This window comes from Prosopis cineraria, unplaced genomic scaffold (genome assembly GCF_029017545.1).
Source record: "Prosopis cineraria cultivar Desert tree isolate PC_DT_omini unplaced genomic scaffold, ASM2901754v1 PC11, whole genome shotgun sequence".
Taxonomy (NCBI): domain Eukaryota; kingdom Viridiplantae; phylum Streptophyta; class Magnoliopsida; order Fabales; family Fabaceae; genus Prosopis; species Prosopis cineraria.
This window is the reverse complement of record NW_026555342.1, coordinates 5,241,719-5,265,358: the sequence shown is the minus strand read 5'-3', so window position 1 is coordinate 5,265,358 and position 23,640 is coordinate 5,241,719. Positions and strand designations below refer to the sequence as shown.

Here is a 23,640-nt window from a genome sequence, read left to right as displayed (position 1 = left end):
CTCACACTATGAGGTGTCATACACCCTAGACTAGCCTCCTTATTGAACTGATGGATAGTTAGCTAGGCTTGAGTCCCTCATTGAATCAGTAGGACAGTCCCTCGTTGAACAAATGAGATAATATAAATATAATCAATTTGGCAAACCATCTCACGAATGGGCCTTACCACATGAATTTTATCATCTACTCCTCTTCCTAGGTGAACTTCTGCCTCTCAAAATTATGCAATGCATATTCATGCCATAATTCACACATATATAGTTTATATAATCTTCACATGATCAATTTTCATTGAATTTCACCATTACACAAATTATTAAACTTCTTAATCACATTTTTATGAAACTTCAACTAAACAAGTTATTGAACTCCAACTTCACAATCATTATACCTCACACTTTCAAAATCATTAAACTCTACTATTTTAAACATCATTGAACTTCTCATTAATAAAGATTCATGTTACTTTTCAAATCACAAAATCATTAAATTCTCAATAAACATAATACGAAAATCCACTGATTTTGTTCTCAAGGAAATTTTACATCACAAGGCATAAAATTCACAAATTTGATTTAGTGAATTTTCTAACAAATCAAGCCACACTTGCATATCTTTTTAATTTACACATTTTAATGATAAATCATAAATTCATAAACTAATAAACATACAAAAATATAAGATAAAATTCTTCTGGTTACCTCAAACTTTTGAAAGGTCAAAGGTTTCACCCCTCAATTACTCACTTACAAAGCTTCTAAAAAGTTTGAATGGTGCCAATGGTAGTTATTCTACAAGCATTTACCATACAAAATATCAATATCCATTTTTGAGCTATTTTTCACTCACACTTCATCATTTCTTAATACTCAAGATTTATTCTTGACTCATATAAAAGTAGTCATAAAGTTTTTTAGCTTCCTTTAACTCTCATTAATAACGTTGAGCTCTTAAATGGTTATTAATGAAACTACATTATTTCCAACCATCAAATTTATGAGAATTTTTTGACATTTAATGTCCTCCAACTACCAATCATAATAACACCACAAACAACAAGTTTACTTAGCTCAATCTACTCTCACTAACTCTATTTAAGTCAATGGGTTTAGACTCATAGCTTCTATGAATCAGAAATCACCATTAACAATCAAACCCTAACCTCTACTATCAAGAAAATGGAAGAGAGGAAGATTTAAGTAAGGAAGCTTACTTTTGGTGTTTAGGAACTTCAAAAAACTCCTAATAATTAGTTCTCCTAACCCTTAGCACTGCTCCTTCATTCTCTTTGTTTTTCTCTTCCTCTTCTATGTTTCTCTCATGCAAATACAAAGTTGATATATCATAATTTTAGCTGTGCGCCACGGTACATATTGCCTTCTACTGCGGCGTATAGCACAAAGGAGCCCGTTGGATTCAAATATGCCTTTATGCATCACGGCGGACTGACCACGCATCGTAGCATATGGCACAGGGAGCAAATCCTCACTTTTTCTTCCTCTTTCCTCGCTTGGATAACTCGCCATCGATTCAGATCCACTCTTAGGGCTGAAATCACCACAATTATACCAAGTTAAGCCCATCTGGCCACACACCTCATTAATATGCTTAATTTAGTCTATTTGAGCTTAATTAACCTAATTTGAAATTGAGGATGTTACAGAATCCATTTTGCAAGTTCCTTCCCTCATAATTTCATATTAAAACATTCATTCATTCATCTTCTGCATTTTTATCTTTTATTTTCTCTTTCTTAATTCTCAGGGTTCTTCATTTTCTCCTCATTCTCTATAAAATTCTCTCACTCCATCCCCACATCCAACCATTAGATCTTTATAAAACTACTACCATTCTTCTCCTCTCATAATCCTCTACACATTTCAACTATTTGATCTCCCATCCAAAGCTTAATCTCTACTTGAAGTCATGGAGCATTTTGATCAAAGTAAGAACTTGAGGAAAACTTCAATGGAGCTTGAAGGCTAAGGTTCACTTAGTACTTAGAGGATGATGAGGACGTGATAAACCATTTTGATTTTCATATTGTATAACATTTTTCTTTCTCTTAGTCTTTCTCCATCTACTTAACATCATAAGACCATAGTCTTGGATTATAATGTTATCGGCTTACAACCATAGTCTTGAACTCATCTATTAGTAAAGAGATTGATTTGTTGATGGGTTGGTTTGGATATGTGATTTGTATATTTTGGCTATTGATGAGAATAGCAAAATCTTGTGTTTGCATTGATGTTTGTACCTTCCATAAACCTTATCATAGTCTTGAGAGGTGTGTGTTAGGTTTATTTATGGTCAACTATAGTCTTGGGAATCACATGGGCTCTTAACCAAATTACTTAGTCATTCTAATCATTAAACACCTAGCCAACATTTGATACTAACTTAGTTAATTGAATTGAGCATTAGAGTCCCAAGCTTGAGGATATTACTCAAAGAGGTAGGGTTGTTAGAGATAGTCTTCCCAATAGCTATTAAATTTGGTTGGGATGAGAAGGAAAACCAAAGCACACTTATTCTGATATTGGTCAAAATTTAAGTCTTAATCCAATTCTAAAAAGTTACCCATTCTTACTTGATTTTCAAACATTTTAATTCTGCATCTAACTTGTTTTCATTAGTTCATTAGCTTTTGTGATCAAATTAAACCCTAAACATTTGAAAATTTAACCTAATTCACTCAAATAATTTTCATAATTGAACTAATGGACACTTCCATTGAAAGATGACTTAGGTTAACTCTTTGCTACATTAAAGTTAGCTTAGCATTATTTTGACTATGTTGACTAATTTGGAGAGCAGATTCACGTTTGAGAGAGATTGAGATAAAATAACATTATTTATTATTTATGAATTATAAAAATTTTATTGATATTATATGTATATTGATGTAATAAAAATATTTTAGTTATCATATGTTGTTACATAATCAACATTAGTGTAGTGATAATTATAAATTTGTTGTTGCCTCGAGGATAAACGTTATTTTTTTTTTATCTGGTAAACATACGTTACATCTTTTTTTCTTTTTTTTTTGGTGAATATGTGATTTCCTTCTTTTTATTAAAAGGGTTAGATTTAGATATATTCTTTTCTTTTAATTTCTTTGGGCTATTATTTATCATTCTCGGGTCCCAGCTTATTTTGTATGCGTTGATATATTGATATATAAGCAAAAGAAACAGAAAGAAATCATATAATTTAACAATTTTATAAGAACAATCTGTCCTCCCCCCCCCCCCCCAAAGACAAATCTATCCTAGTTGTTAGCATTTAAATGAAGTATGAAGTAATATTATAAAGACAATTATTTTATTATACTTTTAATTTCTCTCAGCACTCCTCATTGTTACCTCTTAAGTTAAACTTAGGTGTTTGTCAAAAAAAAAAAAGAGTTCAACGAAAGTGGTAAGTGACAATTTTTTAATAATAACTATATATATTATTTTTATTTATTTGTCATAAGACTTGTTGTATATGGTTCTCATTTGTTAAATGTTATATTATAATTTTTAATACCACATGTCCACATCTAACAATCAATCATTCCTAAAATTAATATTTCCTCAATTAAAAAATATAAGACATTTTTAATTAAATCTTACCTCTTAATAAAATAATTATTTATTTTTAAACTAACATTATATTTTTATATTTACCTCTATTTAATAAAGTATTTCATTTTAAAATAAATATAAACTGATTTATTTATTAGAGAACTTAAAAAAAAAACAATGATTATATCTTAAGACATTAAAAATATCTTATATTATATAACATCTAACCCAAAACAGATGGAATAATAAATTTTATGCATAGTTAATTTTTTCCATATAATTATTTTATTTAATATTTAGCTTTCCTCGCAAGCTTTTGTGATTACAAAGCAAACCTAATGTCACGTGCCAACTCATCCTACTGACAAGCAAACACCCATCAACAGAGTAACCCTTCTGTTTCTAGATTTAGATGGTCTTATTTAAGATTTTGCGATATTCATTAGGGGTAAATATTTTCTGGAATCAACCCTTCAAATTAGGTCCATCTCCAAAGCGAAACTCACATAGTTCATACTTTCTTTAAAAAAAAAAAAAATTGAGAATATCCAAAACCATCCGCAGATCAAATGATTCGATGATTAAGATGGATTTGATTCAAATTCTTCTCTCCAAGTGAAAATAAAAGCCGGGAATTTAGTCAAGCTTGGAACTTAAACCCAATAAACAGAGAGCATCTGAAGTGCACAGGCTCCTTGATCCTTCAAGAAGTACATCAACTCGAGAAACTAAACTAAGAAAGGGCAATAAAATTCAGTTCTAGTTTACTGCACATTGCACTGAATCACAGATTGCTGCCACCAACCTTTTGTAACGCCTCTTCACTTCTCGTAGACATACCCAATGAAGGATCAAACTGCTCTCCGGCAAGGAAAACATCGTTTGACTGCTGGTATGATGGCATGCTTGACTCCAGTATTTGATGTGGGAGCATCATTTCTGATTTAGAATATGCTCCCTCCATGCTCACCCGGTGCTTCTTCATCGGTCTCTCCCCTCTTGGGCTGTCAATAGGCGAGCCGGCATTGCAACCAGACTCCGGAGTCAACGGTTCGTGGTGAGATGAAAACGATTCATCGATAGACAGACTCTTTGCTGGGGCGCGTTCTTTTCCAGCTTTGTCTAGGAGGGGGCACTCAGAGGTTGGAGCTGGGGTAGCCGGGTCAGTCTTATTCTCTGGTTCCTGACATGCATCAGCTGATGCTGGAGCATCAACCCCCGAGCAAGGCGAGTCTGATAGAACCCCGCCGAGCCGCTGCTGCTCTTCGATTATCTTCTTCAGGTATTTACCCTGTGCTTCTATACGCAGTTGAAGTTGTCTCTGAACCTGTTTCACAAATATAAATCACAGGCGTGCCATCTTAACTCACGAGTCAACACTCCATATGTTCCAAAGTACTATCTTGATTTAAGCTTCACACAATCTAAAATAAGTCATACTATCATTTTTATAGACTTTTATTATACATATAGTAGAGTAAAGGAGAGTACATGCTCTACTTGCATATAAGATAGCTTCCTTTTTTAGGTAGAAAAGATAGCATAATATTCAGAATATGGCAGGTGAAAGCATCCCATAAAGGTCATAATTATTCCCGTCAATTCCTATGACAGTGGCAAAGCATATGCTATTTTATTTCCCTTCAAGTCTTTATGATCATAAATATGAAAGATGTATGAAACATTCCAAGTGAATTTCTCCATCAATGTGTTTAATATACAAGATAGCATGCTTTACTAATGACTAGATAGCGTATTCTTCAGAGTGAGACAAATGAATGCATCCATCGTAAATGTCATAATCATTCCAGTAAATTCACAAGCCGACGGCAAAGCGTGCACTACTTTATTCCCTTTTAGTCTTTATATTCATAAATGCAATGCAAATATGGACATTTGTAGTGTACTTCTCCTTTATTTGCTGCAAGAGAATTACTCATACAGTAACTTCAAAAGAAGAAGAAGAAGAAGAAGAAGAAGAAGTGGCCTTTTGGGATACTTGACATGACAGATAATATTGTTCTTCGAATAAACATCTTATTGTCACACTGCACTTAATGCTTCGCAAATGCCTTCACATAAGTTTACCCTCTTATTGGATTAAAAATTCCCAGATGACAGGTGTAATTTATTTAATGGAGCCAATTGAATTTAAGGACAGAAATTCACATCACCGCTTCATGTGATTAAATTCAATAGGAATGTTAAAAATCAAAACGCGATAAAACCTGTCAACACAATATTATAATTAGGTTAGAACAAGGAGAACATGCCTCTAATTGCTCATGTAATCGTTTCTGCACCTCCATTTGTAGCTTCAGTGCTTCAGTAATTTGCATCCCACCACTGCAGACAGATAGACATGCCCACAAACACTTAGCTTATGTAGCGCCACACCAAATAGAACAAAAGAGATCTTTTGTTGCAATACAATTTGCCTTTCACGAAAACAAGTTTTGAGCCTTGAATATGGAAAAATAAATTTAACTCTTCATGTTCTTTTCTTTTCCACTTTTTTATCTCTTTGGTTTGAACTGTCTTTTTTTGGTTTTTTTTTTTTTTTTGCCTTATTTTTTTGCCAACTTTGGTTTGAACTGTCAGTATATTGTTAAACTTTGCTTAATTTCTTTACTTTATGGGCAAAGCCCAGCTGAATGAGAATGGGTGGCATGGAAAAACTATTATAAACTTTACAAAACATGTACAAGCCGTTGTGTCTCTTATCCAGCAACCGGTGAAAGTTTAAGCATCAAAAGGCATAAGAGGAAGCTATACTCACGAAGAGCCATCTAGATTGGAAAGCATGTCGCCTGTTTCCTTCTTTTCAGCTTTTTTTCCTTGCAAAAATTATTACATAAGGTATTAGGAAACAGATATAAGAGTTTATTCCAAAAAAATTAGGCTAAAAAGACCAAATCTCAGAAGTGATTGAATCTGTCCAATGGAATGGGAAAAACAAACCAATGAATTGATAAGATAAGACTGAAGACTTACCATCAGATGATGAATCGGGGAGGTATTTTGCAAGTCGATATTTCTGGATATATAGATAAGAAGAGTGAACAAAGATCAACAATCAAGAACAACAAAGTTCAAGAGTCTCTAAAATCTAAAGCACACATTACCTGTAAATGGCTTTTGACATGATATATTGTTAAGCCTTGCACACCCATAACTCTGAGGACACCTTTAGGTGTGGCACCTACGAAAAAATTACTAGAAATTTTAAACACTTTCATGAAAATATCATGCATGGAAATTTAAACTCCTCAACCAAAATTTTATAGATCCAACCAGCAGAAATAGCACAAGTCTGACCCAGATATGCAGGCAGTCCTTTGCATTATATGCCTTTTACTCAAGACGCAGGGGCCAGACAATGACCAAGTATCAACAGAAACTAAAAAATACAGATAATTTTTTAAAGGTCCTGTTGTGTTTGAAATGGAGATAACTCCTTTTTGAAAATGATTGTGCTTCATAGCTTTCAACTAAATCTAAAGTAATGAAAAATAATAAACACAGCATCGCAAATTGGTTTTGATAGCCATAGAACAACCTAACATTTACTCTAACAAATAAAACAATACTATATATTTGGTTTGGAGAACAAGAAGAAAACAGTTCCTGTTAAGCAGAAATAAAAAAAAAGAAGAAGGCTTACGATCTGGCCCGCCAAGTTGTGCCACAGCATCAACAAAACGTTCATGCAGCTCATGTGTCCAGCGTAAACGTTGCTTTGAGCTGAGATTAGAGTTATTAGCAGGATTGTTACCTCCATTGAGAGGATCCATTGAACTACCACCACAATCTAAATGCTGCCCATGAACTAATAAACTGCTGCCAACTAGACTTAAATTAGGAACAGTCTTTGGTTGATACATCTGTCATTTATCTGACAGCAATAGAATCAAAGTCAACAGAATGAGCCATGGGAAATTAACAAAAATTTCACATAACCACAAACATAAACTTACTAGTGCGGCTCAAAGAAGCAACATTTTGAAGAGTTATCTAAAATTTCCTAGGTTGAGAAATGCATACTTCTTGGAATTTCAGCAAAGATGTCATTTAGTTATTCATTAAACTAGGCATACAAAGCATTAGTATAACCCAAAGAACAGCACAAATGGCTCGTGCACCAATTTAGCCAGATTTCCATGAAAGAAAAAAAATGTCTGAAAAACCAAGAGTTCCCTTCACTTCAATTAAACATCAGGCTGAAAACAAAGAAAAAAGAAAGTAGTAGGTTATTTTTATATCCTATTGTAACAGACTTATTCAAAGAACTATCATTCCTAACATTTCCAATATATGCATATATATGCCGTGAAACAAGAAGGCATAAGCAACCAGAAAAATGTTTGACATGCATTAATCAGCCGACCGCCACGTCATAAAAAGAGATAATTTGAGGACCACAATGCGAAGATGTAGCTAGAAGCGCACCCCATACGATGAGAGACAGAGCAATTAGAGACATTTTTTGCCTTCTTTTTTGGCGGCAGATGCATCTTTGAAGGTCAAAAGAGTGGTAGAACTAAAAATTACCAGAGAATGGGCATCTCATATACTAACAGCAAAAGGCAATTCATTAAGTCGCTCTTTAGCATCCTAAATTTCAAATGCTTAAAAACCAATTTATAAAAAATCGTTGGCAAAAAAAAATTATAAAAAAAAAATCGTTAAGGTATGTATGGAAAAAAAATCAGTAATCTTTATATTATTTAGAAGGCGTACCACATATGGATAGTAAAATTTTCAAAATTCTTATAATCCAACATATTATAAATCGGTTTCATGCACTTGGAAATTGAAATTCCCATATAACAAACAGCACCCAAGGCATCAAACTTAATCGTGAAGAAATATTGACGAAAAAAATAAATAGAAATATCTCTAAGCAAAGTAGCTAATGCGAACTGGTAATAACAGCAACGATGGACAGAGCGTTTAAGTTGATCATTTTTCATCACGTCGGTACAACAGAATCAGGACACATTCAATATTAATAGTCAACACATGGAGGAGAAGATTCAGTAAACTCATAGCTAAAATTAATGTAACACCTGATACAACCAACAAAAGATATGAAACGAGTAGAAGCAGTTAGGGTTTTGGTGACACAGCGAATAATAACCCAACACTTTGATGACCATAAGAGTGGAATCTCAACCAATTTCCAGGCTAACAGAATCAAATGTCTGATTTTCTCATCTCTAAGCATACAAAGTTAGAAATATAAAAAGAAGAAGCTGAAAAACAAAGACGGAGAAGAAAAAAAACAGACAAGACTGAAGACGGAGAGAAATATGGCTGAAGGAGATTGTTTGGGAAACGGGAAAACCACAAGAAATTAAAAAAAATGTAGAAAAAGAGGAATACTGCACAGAGAGATTGAAATAGAAAAGGAAAGGAGAAAAACAGGACATACCCAGATCTACGAAGGCCAACAACACATACAAAAACTTCGCCTCCTTCAATATCGGAGCTGTGCTGTGCTCTCTGCTACGCGTTCTTCTCTCTTTCTCTCTGCCCGAGTCCAACACAGTAAACAATACTTTGGAAGAAAACATTACTTTTTTATTATATAAAATGAGAGAAAATAAATGTAAGTCCTACCACTTTCAAACCCATATGCCACCTGTCCCTCTCAAAAGCGATTAATTTTTTTATAATATAAAGAGATTAATAATTTAATACATATTTCATTTTCCTGTTTTTTTTTTTAATTCCAAGAGATAGTACTAGTACGAGGGGTTCCCCCCCCCCCCCCAGCAATATGAATCACAATCACACATCATTTTTAATGTTACTGCTCAGAAGATTTTTTCCGTATAATAGTAGTTACTTGTTTTTGTTTAATTTAAATCAAACCAAATATATGGCAGTTACTTGTTTATCAAAATTAGTGCACGAAACATATTACACATCAACAACAATGTTTTAGACAGTGAAATTTTAACAATAACCTTTTTCAATTATGAATCAAATCCTATACTGATTAAACTAATCTTTGTTGATAAATTCTATCTATTTTTATTAATTGCAAAAAGTAGGCAAATATATATAAGGTAGATACGCCACAGTACACAGAATATTTGTCAGTTTGCATTTCAGAAGACATACAGGGGTCGCAAGATTCACAGGTGAAGAATAATATTTACTGCTTGGAATTACATGCAATGGGCACAGGAGAAAATAAAAATAAATGAAGTATTTGTAAATAATTCAAAATTATATAAATATTTATATTTTTTCATAGAAAACATGTTTCAACAAAAAGTTTAAGTTAGGCGAGAGCAGGACAACCAGGCTAAAACTATATTTCAAAAGAAATATGCGTCAATAATTTATTGTCTATTTTTTTATTAAAAAAAATTTGATGAGTTAATCTCATATTCTTTCGATCTTTTTTATAAATCATTTTATCAATTTTATCAATATTAATATAAAAAAATATAATGAATAAAAGTGCGTAAAATTCTAAATATGCTCTTATGCAACAAATTTAAAAAGTGATGTCATGTTACTTTTTTTTTATAAAAAGTAATTTTAAAAATATATTTCAAATACACATATCTTTTAAAATGTAAGTTATAAATGAAATTGGAGGAGTAAGTCATAACAAGTGAGGGGGGAAGAACAATATAAATCTTACTGAAAGAACAATTATAAAAATACTTATAAATGTGCTTAAATAACTAATACATTAATTACAATTGATATAAAATATTAAATTTGCAAAATGACATGTTAATTACAAATCATGATTAATGCGGTTCTTTTATCAGACTCCACGCTACATATTCCCATCTTTTCTAAATATGGAAATTAGTTAAAGAGTATTAGTTGCTATTTTCCTAGATGCAAATTAGTAATTATCGAACTATTACACGTAGAACACGAGAAACATATTAACAAAGATTTATCTAGTTAGAATGAATAATTTAAACCATAATATGTAAGATTGTAATATCAAATTTTATTGTCGATGTAAACACACCATTGATGAACAATTTGTAAGTATATCTATAAACACTCTTTAAATTTGAAAACAATATGACATGGCCTAGTAAGTTCTGATAAGCCATTTTACCTATAGTTTTTGCTTATAAAAAAACAAAAAGAATACATGAAAGTATGTCTAAATTGATCGTAAGTGATAAAGTAAAGAGTAATATAGATGAAATGTTTTCTTGAATATAAAAACATGCTTTAGTTATGGTGAATTCTCAAGACCCATTTCATCTAAACTTTTTTTTAAAAGAATCGAAGAGACACATTAAAATCTATCTAAATTGATGGTAAGCGATAAAGTGATACAAGGGAGAAAAATAAAGATCAAGTTGGATGAAAAGAGAGGAGAGAGTAGGCAGAGTAGTTAACTACTTAGTTTGTTGTGATATACGAAAGATGTTTGTGTGCCTTGTTGGTGGTGTGACTATGTTTGTATTGAAGGAACAAGGAAGAGGAAGAGAGAATATGATATGATAATAGCATGTTGGCAAGTTATGGAAGGTGACATATCCTAAACATCAACACATAGTAATCGGCTAAGAAGGAATCAATCCCAGCATCTTCCCCATGCAATATTCCGATGCTTTCTCCTCCAATCCCCTTCCTCTCTCTTCCGGCACTCTCGTCCCTTTCCTCATTCTTCTCTTCTTTCATCTCTTCTATATATATATATATATATAATTATCATCTCAAATGCCAGCATTGTTGGATCTGATTTCATATAAGTCTTTTTAATCTACTAAGTCTAAATCTAGATACTCGATCCAATCATCATTGGTGAAAAGATTATATCATTATAATAATTATGAGATGTGAAGTTCATTGATAGCCATGCTTTCATACATTTTTTTTTTGTCAATTTCTTGATACATAATTACATGAATGATTGTAATCTAATTCAGGACCATTTGTTTCAGTTTATTTTATAATTTTTTTTGAAAAAAAAATTATTTTATGAGTTTTTATAATAGTTGTTTAAATGTTTGAATATAATTGGTATTTAAAAATACAGATTTTTAATTATTTTAAAGTAGCTTTTAAAAATAATTCAATATAGTAGATGAGGAAGAATTTTTTATAAAGGCGGATATGTGAATATATTGTAAAATTTTAAAATAATTAAATAATAAATTATTTTTATAAAATAAAAATCAAAGAAGCTATTATAAAATTTGAAAAATAGCTAATTAATAATTAATTTTTATTATTGTAACTAAACATAAAATAATTTTTTCTTTTTATAAAACCTTTAAACTATCTAAACTTAACTTATCATTTTAATTTTAAACAAACAGGCCATTAATAGTACGCTATATTCTTTTAATCTTATATTATATTTAGGTTTCTCTAGCTCCATATATAGGTCTTCTTCTTAAAAAATTTTATGATTTCAAATATAAAGAATTTGTAAATATTTTCTTGTATTGTAGTAAATGTTAACCATTTTATATGATTTAACAAAATTGATTATGAAACGAATTAAAAAATTGGGAGCATGCCTGAATTTTTTTTAAAAAAATTGAACTAAATTATTCTTGTAGTCACGAAACAAGTTTGTTTGTGAAAACAAACTTTGATTTAATGATGATAATTTGAGAAAAGTGTAATAATTTCTGAAATTTTGTAATTTTATTTATAAAAATAACAAAGCATACAATAATTTAGCTTATAATGGGGAAAAAAATTGAAGGGGGTATGTCCTTTCCGGTTTCCAATGAGGGAGTGGAGAGAGTATATGTTTTTCAAATTTATGATAATTATCGGGATAAAAATGAAAAGCAGAACAAATTCTATACAAATTTAATAACGTAGCTAATTTTTATTGATCTAACAATATATTTAAAAATGATTTATATTACGGAAGGAGTAAAAATTATAAGATGTAAGTTTCATAGATAGTTAGTTAGTCATGTATCAATTAATAATGCTATACTTTTCCTAATTAACTACTTGGTAATCCATTTTAGTAAATTGTTAACTAACCAAGAACAACACTTAATGTTTATTTAATTGGCTTCGAGATCACATTTAACTTCGATAGGTTCTTTCTAAAATGATGTAAAATCCGAAACTAACTGCTACTGATTTAAATAAAATATTCGAGATAATATCAATGAAGAACTCATAAAAAAATTAATATTAAAAAAAAGATCACATTTGGACGACTAAAATAATAAATATTAAATAAATTTTTTTCCCTTTTTTGGTTGATTGGTGTTTGTAATTTATTTTTTAGTGATTAATAAAATGATCTTTTCTCTCAAAAAAAATATTTATTAAAACTTGAATTTTACTTTACTTATTATAAGTCATTGTTAGATATTAAATTTTTTAAAGATCTTCAATTATCTCATCCCTAAAAAGTTTAAAGGAATAACATAGAAAGACCTAATTTTTTTTTTTTCACATTTAGTGTTTAGGGTCCTAACATTTTTAAGTAACATTTTTTTTTTCAACTTGAAATTGTGGACGAGTCAGAACTTGAACTCAACTACTAAAAAAAGGTTATTCACATTATTTGTTACTATCAAAATCATGTGAATACAACAACAATGAGGGCACTTTTAGAAGGGAGAAATTAAAACAATGAGGTCAACTAAAAAAGTTCAACCCTTCGAATTTTGATCCAAAAAATTTAAACAAAGTTAAAACATACATGACGTTCCACCTAATTAATTAATTAAATATTACAAGTTTCCATTATAATTGCATTTGTTTATCAATTTTACTAGACATATTCCTAGCTTTTTCCCCCCATCACAATACATACTGCTCCTTGTTAGCTATTAACTAATCAACTAAATTGCTTTCGGAAATGTAATTAAAGACATTATGATTTCTTTAATTTTTTTCCCCAATATATTATAAAGGTTTGATGTCTAAATTTTCTACCTGTACCCATCTCTATCCTTATCGGTTATCAACCCAACCCAAGTTACGATTGATTTTTAATTTAACATCAAGTATAAGTCTCTCTCTTTGATTTGACAAATTTGCAAATTATATTTACTTATTGGTCTATAGATGAAGATGGGAGAAAAATATAAATGATGAGATACTAATAGGAGATGGTCTTAATAGAAGAAATTACGATCATTTGGGTAAATGCAAAAAAAAAAAAAAAAATTGAAAGAGCTTCTCTCATTTGGATTTGATAATGCTCAAAACTAACACAGTCAAATGATCAGATGAAAAAGATAAGATATCTTCTAAAAAAATTATCACATATTCAGAGGGCATTGTGTTATTTTTTTAATTGATTAAATAAATGGGATTTTATTTTTTTATTTTTATTTTCTCTTTTGAACATATTTATATTTTTATTTAAGTAAAATATTTGTCAGCTAAACTTTCATTATTTTAAACCATTGAATTTAGATTATATATAAATATATAAAGTATACAATAATTTTCATGTAATCAGAGGCACATAGAAGGTCGCAGGCCACGAAAAATAGCTCCCCAAGTGGCTCTCATCTAAATACTGTTCCTTCAAAAAAAAATAAGATTAATTAGGGTCACTTTCTTTTTCACAACAATGTCAAATTTTCAATTGTCTTGATAGCATATTAATTATTATTTTTTTAATTTTATTTATAAATTATTTTTAACATATTTTATTAATATCAAAAAAAATTTTAAAACTCACTAGCTCTATTTTAAAATTTAATAAATTCTCAACTTTACCCCTCTTAAATATATATATTTTAATAATATATTTTCTCTCTTCAATATTTAATTAAAAATAAAAAAATTATAATAAAAATTTAATAATATGATGTATAAATAAAATAAAAAAAATTATCTCTCTTGAACTTATAAATAGGATCACTCTGATCGTATAATTAATAAAAATAACGTTGGCTATTGTAATGGTCCCCAATCTACAATGGCAGTACAAAATCCACTTTTTCCTAGGGTACTATGACATGTCCTTTTTGCTATATAGCCGAGGAATTTATTGCTGGTCAGAAAAGAAGGAATTTGTTATATATTTTCATTCATATATAAATATCTCACAAAAAATCACCCCACAACTTCGTTCAATTGGTAAATAAGTTGTATCAACTCAATCATAAACCATGAATTCAAGCTCTAAGAATAATAATGTTGGTGATGGAGAACTTATTTGTTTTCTGTTTTAAAAATTTAAATTTTATTTTTGAAAAATAAAAAAATTTGTCTGGGTAAGTGGTTTTCATTAAGTTGTTTTTAAAATTGTTTTTATTTTTTATTTTCAAAAAACAAAAAATAGAAACAACTTTAATTATTTTTTTATTTTTCTTATTTTTAAAATACACTACACTTGATTATTAAAAATTATAATTACTTTAATCAATTTTTATTATTAATCATCATTACTATCAGTCCATTTTTTAATTCTAAAACTTTTTTAATTGACATAAACAAACAATTTTTTATTTTATTTTGTTTTAAATATAACTTTAAAAACTGTATTATAAAATTTTTTTAAAAAAAAAAGCATAGAAACCAAATAGACTCAAAGTTTTCAATTTGAAAAAATCACGCTTCAACTCGATTTATATTACTTTAATTTCAATGAAGTTCTCTCAACTTAACATGAGGCAAGTTCACGATACCAGATATTCTACACATACAAAAAAGTTAAGGTATATTTTTAATCTTTTAATTTTATATAATATCTCATTTTATTTTTTTATTTCATAAAATGTCTTTTTAATCATTTATTCATAACATTGTTACTTTCATCAGTAAAAATTTTTTACATTAAATTTTTAAATATTAATAAAATTTTTATAAATATTGATATATTAAGTTTAATTTTTAAGATAATAATGATTAATATAAAAAATAATTATTTTAAACTAACGGTATTAGAATTAAAGGATTAAAAATATACTTTATAAAATTGAGAGACTAAAATTAAACCATACTTAAAGTTAATAACTAAATACAATTTAGCACAAAAAATATATAGAAAATAATTGAAGAATCTATTTTTCTGCCAAAAATATAGCCAAGAATTGTGCTTCTAGGCTGCGTAACATGCATTTGCAGCAAGAAATTCCATGATTAAGAATAATTATTATATTTAAATTATACCAAATATATTATATCATTGTTATTATTTTGTCAAATATAATTATTTTATTTTATTTAATAATTATGCGTACGGAACAAGAGTAAGTACAAGACATATTTTTCATTTTTTTGCAACATTTCTGTAGCAATCCAAATTTTTTCCCTTTTTAAAACACGACACCACTATTGCGCTCAAAGTTTTAAAAACCGGACCGGTCATTGAATCGGATGAGGCACTGGTTCACGGTTCATTGGTCGAACCGTGGTCGAACCGGGGTCGAACCGGTTGATATTAAATTAATATATTTTTAATTTATATATCATAATTAAATAAAAAATACATTTAAATATGCATTTTTTTCAAAAATATATTATAGATGCTTGATAATATAATTTTTTTATTAATAAATACATAATTAATATTAATTATAACTGAAGCTTTTCATTTAAATATCAAGAAAGATGTAATTTAATTTTAATTTTAATTTATTTTTTAAATTTTTTTAATTTTTTTCGGTTCTTTCATGAGAACCGGTCCGATTTTATCGGTTTTTGACCGGTTTAACCGATTGTTGACCGGTTCTCTGTTGACCGGTTTTTAAGGGTCGACCGAACCAGACCAGGAGTCGGTTCCCGGTTCAACCAGTTGAACCGGCCGATTCGGTCCGGTTTTTAAAACCCTGATTGCGCTGCTGGCTGTTGCCACCTTTCCTTTGTTCTCTATCTTCCTTTTTTCAAAACAGCCAACTGATTTTATTCCCTGAACCAATTTATCATAAAAATAAATTAATAAAAAAATGGTTCAATGATATTCTCTTTCAGCATGAGTTATAATAACAGACTTTTATATACTCCATCGGTATCGAACTTCATCTCAAATTCCAATAAAATAATTATTTATTTTTAAATTAATTATATATTTTTATATTTATTTTTATTTAATAAGATATTTTATTTCAAAATAAATATAAAGTATCTTATTCAATAAAAGTATTTAAAAATAATAATAATATCTTAAAAAACTAAAAATAATTTACATATTTTTCAACGGAGTGAGTACTTTAATGTGATTTGATGATTTCTCTCTCTCTAAAATTATTCATGAGATCTTGCACTTTCTTTGTAATTATTATATACTAATAATATAATTGTAATGCTATGTCAATATTCATGTGTGATAAATTGTAACCTTTTCCAAATTTATTTAATTTACAAATCTCCTAAAAAAGTTCCACGACTGCTAGAAATAAAGTTGAAGAAATAATTGACTTATAAAGGCAGGCTCTACAGATCAGTCAAGAGGAGATCAACTAGTTTTGGTTCATTTGGATTCCTTTAATAAATTGAGTCAATCTCAAGGCCTGAGGGGGAAAAGAAAAGAAGACAGTTATTTGATTGAATCTGCCAAAACATTTCTTTCCAGAAAAAAATTATATAAACAATTTAAGCTCAAGAGTTAGTAAGATTCTTAGAGACTAAGCAATAAATATACAAATTTAAATTATCAGAGCTATCCAGATAAAATATAAGACGTGCTTTTAAGTGAAACAAAACATGCCTTTTTTTTTTTTAACAATTGATTCAAGTTAACATGAGTATTAAGAACTCTTATCACTTAAATGATTAAAGATTTGAATCCTAGTTTTTGCGTAAATGACAATCTAATCGGAAGAGATTTACCTTTTGTCTTAAATATCATGAGGATATTAAAATTTATTTTTGGCAGAGTATATTCCCTGTGCCTCATAAAAATATATGCATTTTGATATATAATGAATAAAGGTAACCTGTTAAAAGAATATAGCAATACAAGATTAAATTAAACATTTAATTTTACTGAAGTGTACATAAATTGGAGGCATATAAAACATAAAAGGACATAGAGCCCCAAAAGATCGCTCAACCAGAGAAATTGCACTACACACAATTTGTAAATAGTCTTTTTTTTTTTATGAATTTTATAATTTGTATCGATTTGTTGATAATTAATCTGATACACTTTCCAAGAATCGAAAATCCTCTTTTCAAATTGCTTTGCCCGTAGGATCATTGGACGAGCTGATCCAATTTACATAAATTGAATCTTGATCTTATGATACATAATGTCATATCATCTTCCAAGATATTATTTTAAAAATTTTATGAAATTGAAACTTTTTAATTTGTACATATCATTGGCCACCAAATCCTGAATTTCCAAACTACATTGGCCACCAAATCCTGAATTTCCAAACTAAGCCAGCATCATAGAATTTTTCAAGCTCATACCCTCGGTAGACTCACATGAACATTGAACGAGACTACCTAACCTCAGCTTGTGCTACATATCAAAATCTGGTAGGTACTAAAACCTCATTAATAGAGAAAAGGTCAATGAAACCTTTCAGCTTCAGTAGAGATAACAGAACATAAGAACACTATTAACAACAGAAAGAAGTGATTTGGTGACAAAACTTCCAAGCATAAATTTATTCTATTAATTGGATTTCTTATTGATGAAAATAGTCCATCCATCAAGGACCTAATATCTATGACTCTACAATAATCATCAGTACCAAATATAAAAAAATATAGGGAACTACCGTGTTCATCGACCAGCAATATAATTTACTTTAGATTGCATGGACCCACCTTAATTCTGGGAAAATAGAAGTTGGACTATATTTCTAGTCCTTCCCTATCATATAGCCTGTAGGTACCAGCACCACACCAGGTACGGATGTTCTCCAGTAATGGATATATAAAGTGATGGAAGCGAAAGAAAAAAAATGTAGGACCTATTCCATTATCTTTCTCTCTCACCAGAGTACCTTTCTATTACAAAGGGAATCCAAGCTGACTAAAGTTGCCCTTTTTATTCTTGTGGCCAGAAGAGATTCTTAGACAAGTTTTCATCTATAAAAAGAAAAAATAACCAAGTTGATCATGAAAAAATCAAATAAGCACAAAAAGTTTGCTCGACCTATTTACAACTTTATTCATAATTGCTTTCTTCTGTTGCTAGATTGATGGTCTTCTGACACGTCGAAAGCTACTTTAAACAATAGAGATTTATGGATCAGAGAAAGTGACTCTTCATTCAACATTATGCAATAAGCGAGCGATAAAGGAATCCATTAGAAGAAAAGCAATAGAGCAAGATCGAGTATTTTGAATTTACAGATTGGGCTAATTTGATTCCCCCTCTGTTCCCACCAGCATACTAGACAAGAACAGATCGGAATTCAGCTACTTATCATATAAAAAGGAATGAATCCAAAGATCTGTCTTTATCATCACAGGATGAACCATCAAGCAGACCTTCCATCTCTACATGCCATACCTAGTTATTCCATGAAGATTATCTTGGGTTATATTGATGTCTTGAATTCTCATTTTGGGTTCACTCCAGATCAATGGTGGTGCTGCCATAGGGTCCAAGCTCAGCATCCTCTTTTTACCTCCATCTGGAGATCCTTCCGAAGCCAGCCCCGTGGAACTCTCATGTGATGTTAAGCAACTTTCTGTGGAACAGCCAGTCCTAGGCCGCTCGAAACTAGGCATGATTTTTCCCTCTGGGACATGTACTCCAGCTGCCTCGGCAGACGGTAAGGAGTAAAATCCTAGAGAATCAAGCAGGGGACCTCTTGGTGCTTTACTTCCAAGATCCTGAACTTTTTGGTTGTTTGGCTCCATAACTGTCGCGCTGATAAATTGATCAGCCAGCATCTTGCAAGCTCTTTCAAGCATGGCCATGTATCGTTGCTCAGCATCTTGGCGAATCTGCAAGTGCTTCTCTGCCTATGGGGAGAGAATTCTGAACATTAGTATGCATCAGAGCAGATCATCTAATTATGTTCAAGAGACTTTTTTTTTTTTTTTGTTCGATAAGCTCAAGACATAACAACGAACCAATGTGGTCTAAGATTCATTAAGCGAAGTTAGATATACAACTTATTTACCTCTACTTGCAAATGAAGTTTGCTTTGCACTTCCATCTGAATTCTTAACGCCTCTTTGATCTCATGACCCCTGGACATGACGTAGCATTAATCACTCCCTCAATTAGCTAATTCAGAACTGTTAAGATATCCAACAAGAAGCAAATGTCTTTAAAGGATAAAATTCTCACTCATTTGTATCTGAAGTTGGTAACTTTGGAGAGTTGTTATCAGTACTGGGGCTTTCTAAAAGATACGAGCCTGGCATCCCTTCCATATATTTTCAATGATAAGTTAAAGTTAAGATATGAATAATAAGTTTCCCTTATGAAACTAAGTTGCCAATGGATGTATATGGCCTTGATTTACACATGTATAAACATTTCTGATCGACCCTTTCACTAAGTCAAGAGAAAGGAGACAGAAAAAGACCTCTGATCATGTTGGTTAGGATAGAGAGAGGCACCATTGGAAGTTTGGAATTATTCAGATTGACATGAACGTAATAGGAAAGTACCGAAAAAAGCACAACAATCATACCATCTTTGCATCCTTCAACCATATCTTTCCCTGATTGTTTACCAAGTCTATATTTCTGAAACGCAGAAAGGAACAGTTTAAAACAATAAAATATTGTAAACTTCCAGATTCACCACAAAACCTAAACTTCAGCTAAGCACCATAATAATGGGAAAAGACCTGAAGATGGCTTTTCAAATGAAAGAGAGTCAAGCCCTTGACATTCATGGTCCGCATGATTGCTTTTGGCGTAGCTTCTGCAGATAGTATCAAACACTAGTCAAAAAATGGCAAATACAATAATCTACACATGAAAGTTGCAAACAGAGCAAGTCAGAGAATGAAAAGCAAGTGCTAATCGTTTTAGTAGCTAGTAGATACCTAACAACCACATCAAGCTTCATTCATTTATAAGGCTGAACATGCATGATTGCATACAAGGCTTGTTATGCTAAGCTATTTTTTTTTTACATATCCAGCTAAGCCTACTTTCTAATTTTTGACAGTTTGATGAACTCATGCAAAGTGACTGGCAGCATTATACATATAATTCCTAATTCCTAACAATAATTGAACACACACCACCTGGTATGGGGAGATGATGTTGAGCTTTAAAACAAATCACATGCTATCCTTCTCTTCCTACTTCTTTTTCCAACAAAGAGAATTGAAGAGCCTATTTACAATATTTGATCAAAAGAGACTACATCTGGTTTACCAAATTCGATAGAATGGACAGAAATAACATGCACATATTTTTTGTCGATGTTCTTCGTATAAAATGTTATACAACATAATGCAAAGTGAGGCTTTAAACTCGAGTTCAGCTTATCTTCCCTATATCAACTTCATTACCAAGACCAATAGACTACTTTAGAAAACGAAAGACCCCACATTACAAAGTAAACCCAGGGCATCTTTAGAAATGCCCTTGGAAGACACTCATCTTTTTGCCATTTTAACCTTGTATCTTATTGCAAGTGGACATTTCATGATACCATGCAGCAGAACACCACACAATGGGCTCACTGATTAAACCTCTCCTTGCACGCTTTCCCTCATTCTTCTCTTTCATCAATGACAAAAGGGAACCTTCATAAACTAGGAGCAAATTATTGTTTTGATAGAAAATAATTTGCTATTGCCTTGTTGGTGTCAAAAACTGCTGGTTATCCTAAGCATGCAAAGCTCAGACAGATCCACGTACATGCCTCTGAGGAGGGTTCCAAGCCCAAAACCATTTTTTCAGCTATACATATGTAACAGAATGGGTAGTTTTGGGGAAATATGAATCTCTTTAACTGACATTAAACAACTGAAATTGACACGTTCCAAACTTACTGAGTGCAAATATGACACCATTGATCTACTTTTGAATAAACCAGCACTATTAACACAAGGATGACATAACACAATAAATGAACAGATGAACTTGATTCACCACTTCAAACAGCAGACTTGTCCTTGCTTCATAGATACCAACTTGGTCAAACAAATAAGTAAAATTTGTAACTAGAATTAGAAATTTGTCAGAATTGGAAAACAAAAATATAGATCAAAGAGTACATAATCAGGCATCTTAAAATCTCGAGGTATCTGATCTATTGCATCTTGTTCAGTGCAAGATGTTATTTTAATTAGCCATTATATTTTTGCCTCTCTCTCATGTAATATCCATAAATATAATCCCACCGTGAAGCAAGAAAATAGTTATGCCTTCAATGTACAACCTCATGTAATATCCATTATATACAGTTCTTTGGTTTTTCTATTTTTGTTCTTCAAATTGCAGCCTGCTTCCAGCTTTTAAATTGAAAATTTATCTCATGTAAAGGCACCCTTGTCTAAGTCCAAGGGAACAAGAAAGAAAAAATAAGGACATCCTTTAAAAGCAAAAAATAATATATATTCTCAGGCTAACTCATTCAAAATTCTATAAATCTAGAACGCGGAAGATTAGTAGGACAAACAAATTACCTAAATTTAAGATTGATAATCAAATTACCTTATTTTAAGATCTAAGTGCTGATGAGCTTCATAGCCTGGTTTACTGTCCTGATACTCCACATTCATCAACATGTGAAATTGATCTAGTTGGGATGCTTAAACTATTTATTTGCCAGTAAATGTATTGAGATGTTTCTTTGTTGCTGTTAAATGCATTATTCTTGACATTTCACGCGAGGGATGAGAGTTGGCACGAATGAGCTCTTTGTTGTACAGAACTTTCAGCGTTTTAAGTGTATTAGAATTTATTGTTGTCTTCTTATTTTTTTAAAAAAAAAAAAGAAGAAAGAAAAGAATTTATTGTTATGAGACTCAGAACTCACCAAATCACGAACTCACTTAAACCGGAAAGTATCTCTAGTTTAATGAAAAAAAAAAAAAAGAGATTGCTAGTCTCCTTGTTAAAGGTTATCCAATTGTTGCATGCTATAACTAGATTCGGTTCATTCATTGCAGCCATAACCGTTCCTACCTCCTTAATAAGATATACCATTTGCAGTCATGTATATGTGGTTATCCTTTGACTTCACTATCAGCTAAATTGACAAGGAAGCAAAATAGCTGACAAGAAAGGCAATTCAACACATGCTTAAAACCGAGATTTAAAAAAATCATTTCGACATGCAATTTGACAATTGCTTGTCTAATTTTCGAAAATACAGAACAACATGAAAGCATCCCGGTCGTTCCTACTCCATGGCAAGCAAACTCGGAAAACCCAGTTTCTACGAAAAATGAAAGAAGTGGGCAAGAGAAAGGAAAAGTAAAATTTCAAAACTGCGAAAGATGAAGAAAGAGATAGCATTATACTCACTACTAGCACCCCCAAGCTGGGTGACAGCATCGACAAATCGTTCATGGAGGTCCTGGGTCCATCGGAGGCGAGGTTTGGGATCGGCGGTCAAAACCAGACATGGGTCGCCCTTGTGATTGTTGTGGTTCGAAGCACCGTCCAAGTCTTCGATTATGCTTTCATGAGGGTGTATTAGTCTCGGAAACATCCTCTTCCTCTTCCTCCTTCTCTGCTGCCTCAACAGTGAACTCAACTTCTCGCGAGGAAGTGACCGAAAAAACTATTGTGAAAGAGTTTACCAAATGGTTCCGAGAACAGAGAAAAAAAGAAGAAAGGCAGAGTCAGGAAAGGGGAAAAGGATGGACGACGAAAGAGCCGTACGACAGGAACTAGCGTAGGCACGCTTTTCTGGGATCTTGTCTCTTTCTCCTTCCTTTTTCAAACAAATTTCAACATTCATGCTCCAATCTCTTCTTGCTTTCCTCACTCTCAATCATTTTCCAAGGACCCTCCACGAACATATGTTCTAGAAATTTTTTCCCCAAAGGGTGGTTGGTATGGTAGGCTCTGGGCGGTGCGCACCCTAAGATTAAAAATAAACATAATACTAATAACTAGTTTTATTTTTTGCATTATTACACTGAGAAAAATTCACCGTTCATAAATAATAAATTGTTACATTTTTAAATTAGAATTATTTGAAATCGTCATTTTAATAATACACGACACTTTAAGTATTAT

The 23,640-nt window shown here is 31.1% G+C and overlaps 2 protein-coding genes across 5 annotated transcripts; both read right to left on the bottom strand.

Moving 5' to 3' along the window:
• Nucleotides 1-4,146: 4,146 nt before the first annotated feature.
• Nucleotides 4,147-9,150, bottom strand: LOC129285707 (myb family transcription factor PHL7-like). 3 transcript variants are annotated; one of them, XM_054921517.1, is made up of 7 exons: nt 9,011-9,150; nt 7,241-7,471; nt 6,702-6,778; nt 6,571-6,613; nt 6,356-6,413; nt 5,850-5,922; nt 4,147-4,903 (listed from the first exon to the last, which is right to left on the bottom strand). In XM_054921517.1, exons 2-7 carry the CDS (start codon nt 7,458-7,460, stop codon nt 4,361-4,363), a joined length of 1,014 nt encoding a protein of 337 aa, XP_054777492.1. In that variant the 5' UTR covers nt 7,461-7,471; nt 9,011-9,150; the 3' UTR covers nt 4,147-4,360. The 3 variants fall into 3 exon arrangements, with proteins under 3 accessions (XP_054777492.1, XP_054777493.1, XP_054777494.1); XM_054921518.1 differs by having other exon boundaries at nt 6,356-6,404; XM_054921519.1 differs by having other exon boundaries at nt 7,241-7,413; nt 9,011-9,129.
• Nucleotides 9,151-18,718: 9,568 nt separating this feature from the next.
• Nucleotides 18,719-23,430, bottom strand: LOC129285708 (protein PHR1-LIKE 2-like). 2 transcript variants are annotated; one of them, XM_054921521.1, is made up of 6 exons: nt 22,921-23,430; nt 20,280-20,356; nt 20,121-20,175; nt 19,772-19,841; nt 19,602-19,671; nt 18,719-19,440 (listed from the first exon to the last, which is right to left on the bottom strand). In XM_054921521.1, the coding sequence occupies exons 1-6, from the start codon at nt 23,105-23,107 to the stop codon at nt 18,970-18,972; spliced, it is 930 nt and encodes a 309-aa protein (XP_054777496.1). In that variant the 5' UTR covers nt 23,108-23,430; the 3' UTR covers nt 18,719-18,969. The 2 variants fall into 2 exon arrangements, with proteins under 2 accessions (XP_054777496.1, XP_054777495.1); XM_054921520.1 differs by having other exon boundaries at nt 19,772-19,850; nt 22,921-23,429.
• Nucleotides 23,431-23,640: the final 210 nt, after the last annotated feature.